This window comes from Platalea leucorodia, assembly GCF_965183815.1.
Source record: "Platalea leucorodia genome assembly, chromosome: 5".
NCBI classification, from domain to species: Eukaryota; Metazoa; Chordata; class Aves; order Pelecaniformes; family Threskiornithidae; genus Platalea; species Platalea leucorodia.
This window is the reverse complement of record NC_138827.1, coordinates 88,305,897-88,315,974: the sequence shown is the minus strand read 5'-3', so window position 1 is coordinate 88,315,974 and position 10,078 is coordinate 88,305,897. Positions and strand designations below refer to the sequence as shown.

General features: G+C 45.8%; 1 protein-coding gene across 2 annotated transcripts in view; it reads right to left on the bottom strand.

The window, feature by feature from the left end:
- Window positions 1–3,838: 3,838 nt before the first annotated feature.
- The window catches only part of EPB41L5 (erythrocyte membrane protein band 4.1 like 5), a 58,033-nt gene continuing 51,793 nt past the window's right edge, over window positions 3,839–10,078 (bottom strand). For both annotated transcript variants that reach the window (XM_082311999.1, XM_082312000.1), the window contains exons 20-26: window positions 9,485–9,546; window positions 8,727–8,837; window positions 8,064–8,157; window positions 7,041–7,118; window positions 6,142–6,183; window positions 5,593–5,726; window positions 3,839–4,748 (exon numbers count right to left, since the gene is read on the bottom strand). In XM_082311999.1, coding sequence (XP_082168125.1) covers window positions 4,691–4,748; window positions 5,593–5,726; window positions 6,142–6,183; window positions 7,041–7,118; window positions 8,064–8,157; window positions 8,727–8,837; window positions 9,485–9,546 — 579 coding nt within the window. In that variant the 3' untranslated portion in view covers window positions 3,839–4,690. The remainder of the gene's footprint in view (window positions 4,749–5,592; window positions 5,727–6,141; window positions 6,184–7,040; window positions 7,119–8,063; window positions 8,158–8,726; window positions 8,838–9,484; window positions 9,547–10,078) is intronic.

The following is a 10,078-nucleotide window of genomic DNA, read 5'->3' as shown; positions in this document are numbered from 1 at the left end:
CCGGCACGGCTGCAGGGCGAGCACCCACTCCTCCCGGTGGGTGCACGCAGCCGCGCCGAAGCCGAAGCCGAGCGAGGGATCCTGGCCTTCAACAGGCTGCGCCGACCGCCTGGATCCCCGCCCCGGCACCGCGGGAAGCCAGCGCTGCTGCCATTTCAGGGCGGTGGGGAGGGCCCTGTGCTTACACCGGCGGTGCTAACGCTCGGGCCAAACACACCCGCGTTACAGCTGCATCGCTGAAAGGCCGTTAGCATCATTTATCTTTATTTTTTGGTATGAAAGTGATGATTGTCCAGCTACATTTGAAAGCTGTGATGTTACCGTGTCTGACAGCTATATAATTTTACTACAACTTTCTAGACTAACACTCTCTGTGCCCAGATCGAGCTTTAAATGCTAGCTGGCCGTGAAACGGAGCTGCTAACACTTGACCTGTAGAAGATGTGGGTTGTACCAGAGTAAGTCCACAAGGTGACAAATCCATCTGGTGCTGTCTGCGAAGGACACGCTGATCGGAACGGCGCGCCTTTGCTTCAGGAGACGAGAAGGAGCAAGGTGCAGACAAAGGGGTAACAGGCAAGGGCTGAAATCAGTTTGTGGAAAGAGACCCCAATGGAACCGGACTGCTCACCTGAGCTCCTCTTCATGGTGCTGCAAATCTTCTTGCCAACGTTGTGTCCAAAAAATTGGCCAAAACATGGCTTTTACACGCTGTCTTTGACAAAGCATAGGTGGAATTTAAGTTTAAAATTGATTCCATTCAAGCTAATTCATTAACCGTGGCTGATTACCAGGTACGTAGTTATTTTATGTCACAGGACTTACCTAGTATTAAGGAGGAAAGAACAGATTCCCTGAATTCAAGCGTAGGAGGGCCTGAACTCCCGCCTTTTGAGACCCATCTCAAAAGCTTGTACGACCGCTGCCCTGCGCTCAGCACGCGCTGACGCCCTGCTCCCTCCCCGCTGGACTGGATGGGTGCGGCCGAAACGCCGCGCTAAGATCCAGCATCTCCCTCGGATTCATCAGTTTGAGAGACGGGCTGGGGTTGGTTTATCATTATAAACGTTAAGATTTCTGTAAGATCTTGTACTCCAATCACTTACGGAGTGTGACTGGAGTAAAGTCACTTCGACTTTTAGATCACTTCTGGTTTTAGTGTAAGTTACCATATTTTAATTATAGAGTGAAAACGCCTCCCTCTCTGCCCAGCATTACCCGCGCCCAGCAGAAGGGCGCGAGGCCCGTCGGGGAGGCCAGGCTGGGCAGGCGTTACTAAGCCAACAGGGGAGAACTTCGTTAGGAAAAAAATTGGAGCTTTTTTCCCTTTTGAATCAGGGAGCTGGCTTTTTCCAATGGCTGCAACAGGACACGCATTTATTCATTCCTGTCAACTCTTACAGCTTTTAAGTGGTTGGCAGACCTGCCAACATCCCAACACCAGATTCCACACAAAAGTTTTATTTATAAATCTCTTTAAATAAATACCAAAAAATAAACTTTTAGAGGATGATTGGACCTTGCAGGCAATCAATCAATAGTAAAGCAATGGTAAGAAAATCCCTTTTTCTCAGTGTCCCACAGGCATTAATTACTACTTTGTAACACTGACTGTAGGAACTGTTATACCTCTTTGATGAAATGCAGGTGGTGAGGAACGCTGCGTTACCTGTTAGCCAGCCACGATACAACACGAGACCCATCGTTTTAAAGCAAAACAGTGATGCAAAACTACAGGATGTTCAGGTACCTCCCGTGGGTCTGTTCCCATCACGTAACCGTGGCGCCTCGGTCTCGCCAGGCTCCCTGTATAAACGATGATTTGGAATAGCTAAATAAGCTACGTTAAATGGAGTATCAAACGTCACTGGAAGGAGTTGGGTTTGCAGCCCCAAATCTACTAGAAATTGCAAGTCTCCAATTTAACAGTTGAAAATTTTGAATTTTTAAATAAAGTTTCAAGTATTAGTCCTCTGAAAAATGAGGAAAACCTTGCCCCTTTGAAATTTTGTGTGCGTACACATGTGTGTAAATACACACACACACACACACCCCCCCCCCGCCCCGCCCCGATCACCGCTATCCCGACCATGCTGAAATAACAGTTGGCTGCTTGGAACCACTCAGATGTTAGGGGGACGCACTCACCACACGTTATTTACTTGTTATTCGCTGTATGTGATTGCTCAGGAGGAAGCTAGGGATGGTAATCAACACGCAATGCTGTAAAACTGTAAACTTGTTATTCTGCTTTTGGGCAGGATTCAAGCTAACAGTTCGCAGAGCTCCTGAACCCAACGGGAGGAGTCAAATATCAAACATGCCTTCAAGAAAATGCTGCTGCATTCTGTCTATTTACAAAACCAACACGTGTAGCTGGCGAACGCCAGCTCAGCTGCTGAGCAAACAGCTCAACAGCAAGCGCCAAGTTTCCCCCCCCAGCCCTGGCTTTGTGCAGGCAGCAGGCTGCTGCAGCCATAGCTTCCCTTCTGCAGGAATGTTGCTGGCAACTGTGTCATTAATCCAGGCTAAGCCATTTGGTATTTGAATCGGGAACCTTCTACATTTTAATATGCAATAAGGCTCAGACTTAGAAAGTAGCAAAACCAAGCCGATACTCAACTGGAAGTGACAGTGACAGAGCTGAATGGCTGGCGAGCAGAAACACTCCACCTGGTCCAGAGGAGCAGCCCCGCTCCGGCCGGCGGCGCAGGGAGCGGAGAGCCGGCCCGGGCAGGGCTTTAGGCGCTGGCTGGAGGGGGGACTTGAGGCGCCTGCCACCAATCTGGACTCCCGGTTCTTGAGGCAATGGCTGCAAATCACTGTCTGCAGAGAGTCACTCATCTATGTCAGCTCCAGGAGCTCCCCATGGTTTCTATGGTTCTCTATTAAGGCCTCAGGGGTTTTGAGGAGTGGCAGTGGGCCAGGGAAATGCCATGCGGCTTCTTCCGAAACACCTTTATTCAGCATCCTGCAAACACGAGCAGCAGCAAGAACGCCCTCGTCTGAAGGCAGCAGCCTAGCCGGGCACCGGCTTGCTTGCACAGCCCACAGTGGTTTGGTCCAAATCTTCGTCTACACTGAGAGACGTGCAGGCAGCCGGGGTGCAGAAATGAAGTTGTGCATACGGGTTTCAGAACCAACTTTCACATTTAAAATTGTTCCTAAGAACCACACGTATATAAATATTTATAAACAGGAGCACTACGCAGAAAACATTCTCCAACCCCAGTCATATGTACAAACCTCTTCCTAAGAAAGAAAGATCCTGGTTGTTTCATCTGTGCCTCCCTGTCAGGAGATGTGGAGTTCATCGTCGGGCTTCTGCACGTCTCCTCCCTCGGACTCCGCACTGACCCCTTCCGCAGGCTGGATCCCCCGCGCCCACGTGCTCGCCGCTACGTCTCCACAGGAGGATCCTGCTGCCCAGGACTCAAACGATCTCTTACATATCGTATCCTGTACCTCACCTCAGCACCACAAGGCCTCCACCAGCTCTGCAGAGCGTGCTCTTGCAAGTGCTCCTACCTTCCTTCTACAAAGGAGTGAACCGCTTAGAGGAACTTCTCATCTTTTTTTCCTGTTTTCACCTTATGCTTTCTATTCTTTGTTCCACATACAACTGTGAGATGTCACTGGGAACAGGATTCGAGGTGGTGTTAAGAACTGACCTAATTCCACCCTCATGCCGCTGACATCCCTGGTAAGCATTCCCAAAGCACACCATCTGGAAACACCACCCAGAAACAGCATGAATAGAAACAAGAAAATTCTTTTCCTTCCTAGTCCTATATGACAACAAAACTAACCAATAAGCAGCTCCTGAAGCAAGCTGTACTCATACCTTCACTGCTTGAGCATTTAAAACATACATATCTCTAGCCTAAAATGCATGTATTTGAATCACATAGAAAATGAAAAAATCAGTGTCAAAATGCAGGACCTCTGCTGTAGTCTGCTAATGGTAGAAGCTGTTTGGCAGGTTAATCTTCCTTTTCCCGGTTGCAACGAGCAGCTCAAATCCAGCCAACGTAGCTGGTCACTGACAGACTGGATTTTCATTCTTTCCAGGTACTGTAACAAGAGGTGCAAGGATTACGAAGGGGTTTAAGGCCCAAAAGGAGAGTATGTGCTGGTGAAACAAAGGAAACACAGAGGGGATAATCACACAGAAGAAAACGTCCTTGGCCGTATGAAACAGTCATTGCTGCTGTGAGCCACCGCACGGAGTGCGGCCACAAGGTGGCCCTGCAAGTTCTCCTCATCTTTCCAATATTAATCGACAGAGGTCAGGGACGGGGTGCTCACACCCCACATCGCTAACACCGCGGGGAACGCTCTCCGTTAACACTTGGGAGGCAGCACAGGGTAAGTGACACTAAACCTAGCGCGAGCGGATCACAGCTAGATCCTGTTCCTCGCGTTCAGAACTAGCTCCAGTGTGGTACGTCACTTCTCCTGGGGGAGAAGATCAGACGTGCATGTGGTTTTATATCCTGGTTTAGACTGTAATTCCAGTTTGATTGCAATAAATGTAGAAGTCTCATCCTGGATCCTGGCAAACCAGCGGGCCGCTTGACTCCCGTTCAGCAAGAGTTTGATCCCAAGCAAGTCTTTTGGAAGGATCCGCTTGGAGATATGTTAGAAGATTAGAGTTTTTACAAGGTGGGAAGTGCAGAAACTCCTTCTTCTAGAGTTCAGTGGTGAGTAAACATTTCGTTCTTATTGTAGCATCCTCAGTAACTGGGCTAAAAGGGGAAAAAAAAAAAATGAGGCCCTGTAAATACACTCCTCTAAAAAGATCTGCCATGACAGATTAGAAAAATACGAGTATTGTTCCAAAGAGAGTTAATAGCTGTTCCCCTCATAATTTAATGAGACCAATGGACAAACCTTCCCAATGGACAACTGCAGAAGAGCAAATGACCAATTTCACACAGGGCAGCAGTGGCATCATTGCCATCTGCATCCGCACTGTAAGAAGTTCACCGAAAGGCCTGATCATCACCGCCGCCATTCTGCCTCACCAGCACGGCAGAATGGAATAGCAAGGGGAAAGGTTTCTACAGATTCCGTTCTCCGACTTCCTTACAGCTTGGAAATAACTGGGGGGCATCCCCCCACCCCTGCCAATCCTCTGACAGGTACTGAAACACTGTCAAGAGATTTCTCAGAAAATGCACCTGCACCATAATTTTAGTCCAGTACTGAAACATGTTAGCAGATAAGGAAAGAAACTGAAATGAAATGATAATTAAAAGGAATTAATTGATTTTATAGCACTTATAATGAGAACAGGTTTACTTCCAACTCCAGCTAAATTTGTATGCTTTGCTCCTTAACTTACTTGAATTAAAAAAAAAGGTTTTCTTACCCTTCAAACAATGTTATATAAAAAGATACACACATCAGCTGCTCTATTTATTTATAAGATTTCAACTGCTATAAAGTGAGACAGAACTCCAGTTTATAAGCGCAGCAAAAGAAGGCACCGTGTCTAAATGACCAGGGTAACTACTGAAGTGGAAGCAGTAAGAGTACATCCTTTCCACCCCATGCAGACTTCTGAAGGGAGTGCTGAGGAGACCTTACCTTGCCAGGGCTTTGGATGCCTGCTGGGATGGTGGCAATCCAGCTGACGACAACAGAGTCTCCGTGCTGCCCTTCACTGCCTTCAGAGCTAAGGCAACATCATTTCCCAAAGGCCCATTGGAAATCAGTCCAGTCTGGATTGGGGAGAATGAAACAGGGAACTGAAATAAAAATCTGCCAGGACAAGACAAGCTAATTTTTCAATATGATTTATTTATGACAGTAAAAACTAAGATTCATCAAGTTCCAGGGTGGGCTTCACTAAATGCATGTTCTTAAAGAAACTTTATGGCATTTACCCACAATGTAACGCAGCAAAAATGAAGTTTAAATATTAACAGGGTATTTATGTTGTTTGATTTACTCCAGTTGAATAAGTTTGCTTTATTTTTGGTCTGGTACATTATTTTATGGGCTTTCAAATTGTTACAAATTACTCTGTTTTATTATTTTACTTCAGTTCCCATTTCTTAATCATGCCAAAAGCTCTCTCTTTTGTTGTTGTTGTTGTTGTTGTTGTTGTTGTTAAGGAATGGTCAAATAACTCACTGGCACTATCCACCTCGGTGTTATCGTGGGCTGGGAAGACACCTACAAAAAGCAAACCAATGCTCATTAGAAAAGGCTGGAAGTAGCTGAGAACATTCTCAGAACATTGCCTCCCAAAACAATACTGCCTCCCAAAACGATCTCAGCCATTTGTCCATCGCTAGTCTTCGAACCACGCTAGTGATTAGCTACGGATGTGACTTCACACCAAAAGGTCAATGGCACGCACGCAGCACACAGCCAAGGCCCACTCACTCGCAGAAGCTCACCGGTAGCTGTTTCAGCACAGCGCTCCCTTCCGAAAGGCAACTGAACCCTTTTTGGTTTTTGCTTTGTGGACAAAGTTAACTGAGAGCACACTTCTGTGAACAGCTTAAAGGTCCTACTCCTTCCCCTTTTTTTTAGTGCACGCAATGTAACTCCTTTTTCGCTGGCAGACTATAAGAGATTGTTTTATCCATGTAAAAGGGTTGATTTGTATCAAAAGGTTCTTTTTCCAAGTATTTATTTTACATATATACACACACGCACACATATATATGTCTCTGTGTGTATATACACATTTACATATAATTTCCGAAGTATTATATATACCCAAAAGCCTGAGAAGCAGGCTGGCACTTGCAGGTGTACTAAAATAAGACTACAGGCTCTTGTGGCACAGATACGAGTTAACTCCTCAGGCTCCCTCACTTCCATCAGAAAGCTGCAGGGTCTAGAACCCTGCACCAGCCACCCTTCAAGTAGGGGGCATACATGCAGTGATCCAGGTCAGTCACCACTTCACTCTGCGGCAGCAGACCCAAGCCTGGTAGACAGATACTAAAGCCAGAGGAGAGTTTGACAATAAAACCCACTCTACGTGTGAAGGAAAAAGTTTGGTTTTGAAATACATTTACCCGAGGTGTGGCTTCTGTAAAGTCAATTAGATTCTCTGTCAATGATGTTAAGGAAACGTCCTGGTCATCTGGAGTGCTCTATGGAATAAATCAGTTTTGAATTGAATTCCCAGTAGTAACCAGATAGGTCTGCTGAATGCTCTAGTGGCTTCCCAAGTTATAGACCAGTGTCCTTAATGAACACCACTGTTTATCAGGTCTGTTTTCTCAAATCTTTCTGTATGATCTTTTTTAATAGCCTTTTCATTTCACTGATTCTCATCAACGTACTGGAAACAATGTCATTGCCAGGTAAGCTGTGAAACTGTCCCATTCTCCTACGCAAAGATGGGGTACTGCGCCATTCGACAAAAAAGGTCGGCGAGGTCTGTGAGCTGAGTATTTGAACTCAGAAGATTAAATTGGTAATTATTCAGTGAGATCAGCTACATAATACTGGTTTAGAGGGACAACAGCTAAAGGGCATGGTGCTTTAGTGGTCCAGAATAACCCCTCAGTCTGTTGAAGTAACAGCAGAGTCCAATGTTGGACTCTTCTTTTGGAGAGAGACAAAGGAAAGCTGACCCCTAAGTTACTGTGTGCATTTCATGGAGCCCAGTTAAAAGTTACCTTATCTTTAAGGTAACCAGAATACAACAATTAAACATTTCAATTTAAACTTTTCCCTCTGTGGTTATTTTGATAGGAATTGCCTATGTCAGAATTCCACCCCTGCAGTGTCTTTCGTGGAGCATCAAATCACTGGGATACATGGGGCTCCCCACCAGCATGAGGAAAACAATCAGCTTAGAAAAATAAGCGTCAGGCAAAGAACCTGAAAGGACACTCAGAAATGGCCTTTGGAGAGATCCGTACAGTGTCCCTGTCTGCTCCAGAGCGCGCCCTCTGGCATTCCCCAACACCGGTATCCACTGAGTTAGGAGAGGCATGCAGCAAGGTCTGCTCCGCTTGCCTGCCGGCATCAGGAGCTCTGAACTCGGAACATGACACACAGAAACCTTCCAGGCTGGCGGGTGGCAATACCTTTGAAACAGCAGCCTCCTCAGCTGGAGCCAGACTAGCTGGAATCAGCAGGTCCTCATGGTTAGAGGCAGCGTTGTCCTCATTTAACGCACTACTGAAAGGAGAAAACATTCTCATCAGCACACGGCCTGATAGCGTGAAACGGTGCTGCTTCCCTGGTAGCTCAACCCAAAAACTCGACACCAGTTCCATGTGAGGCAGACAAAAGACTGAGGTTTAAAAGTACATTGAAGCAAATGCCTTCCAACTACCTCCGCTGATTACTGCTCTCTTCCATAGTTTCAGCTACAGCTGTGTATAGACACAACAGTATCAATGTCTTCTATCTCAAAAGAGCTTCTTCAGCCCTTCTTTCTAATTCACCTGAAGCCTTCCCCGCCATCCTCTTATCTTCCTCTTCAGAGCCAGGGGCAGCAGATGTCAGGTATTTCAGTTGTTTCAGACGATGAGAGAGATTCGCCTACTGCTTGCTAGGATACTCACCCCGAGGCCTGGCCTACACTGATTAACTGTTGCAACAGTCATTAAAGATGCATGGGTAAACCTGCTTAGTTAGATGTAGCCTAAATGCTCAGCAACTGTTCCTCATCTTTTCAGACCTGTTCATGACCACCTCCCCGTGGTTCCCTTACCCCAGAAACACGTTTTTCCTGAATCACTTACGGAACAAAGGTGTTTGAGGCAGGGATTGCTTTCAGCAGCTCTCTTGGGTCTTGAAATACTGGACTGGTTGCTCGGGGACTACTCTGTGTTTTGCCTGATGGGAGAATGCTCCTGGCACAAAACAACAACAAAAAACAAAACAAAACAAAAAAAAAACAGGTACAGCCTTCCACGGAAAGTTCTTCATGAATCACTTGTTACAGCATATTTTTGATATCGCTAGGTGTATGTTTTATTCAATATCCCCATGTGCCCTCTGAGGTCTCACATAAGCTCATCTTCACAAATGGTCAAGAAATTACCTGTTGTAACTTTTTCAATGCCTGAAATCCCACTGGAACTAGCAATCGTTTGAGATTCAGTAATTCTCAGGAAATCAACTGGCAGTGTCAGGTTTTTGTATTTTTTTTTCTCCGCTAGAAAACAGCTACTGTAAACAGACCCATCCCCTCTCCCCACACTGAAGTTGTTCACAGGTCAGAAATAACTATGGTGATTGAAGCTGCTGTTGGAACAACGTTTATCAAATTAAAGTACGGGAGAATAAAGAGTATCTGGATTATCTTGTATATAATAAAACTTAGCAACTATAGTGCTTGCTGCTTTGCATTTTAAAAACACTTCACATTCACCAGGTTAAGCTACACTATGCAAGGTAAAATGCAATGATCACTGAGGCACTGAAAGACCACACTGCAGGTTCTCAGTGCTGTACTTGGGTACCTAGATCACGCGTTTCTTCCAAATCTATTCAGTACCTGGCAGCAGCATCCTGAATATTGGAATTCTTGACACCTGTCAGGCTGTCTTCTCTCACGACCTGAGAAGAAAAAAATGAACAGAGATATACACTTCTGATACCTATTTCCATCTTGTGTCAGTTCTGAGATGCACAGAAGAGCTGAGCACCTCCCTCCCAGCACGGAAGTGTGCTGTTCATCTACTGCTCAGGGACTTAAAACATCAATTCTATGTGAAAACTTCAGTGCAGAAATAAAAATAATTCACTGACGTAGCCAAATAAAATACCATTCTTTGCTACCGAATTTACTAGAACATGCTAGAAGCATAGTCTTAGTCACAGAATCACAGAATAATTTCTTGGTTAGAAGGCAACCTTTGGACGTTATCTGGCTCAATAACCGCTCAAACCAGGGCTTGTTCAGGGCCTTGTCCAGTTACATGTTGAGTATCATCAAGGACGGAGATTCCTCCGTGGGCAACCATTCCAGAACTGGACGACTATTATTGTGAAGAAAGGCTGAAAGGCTCTCACTCTACCTTGGCTCTTGGAGCACCCTTGTCTGCAAGGCACCTTCTCCCAGCACCAGGCAATTAAAGAGAAATAAAAC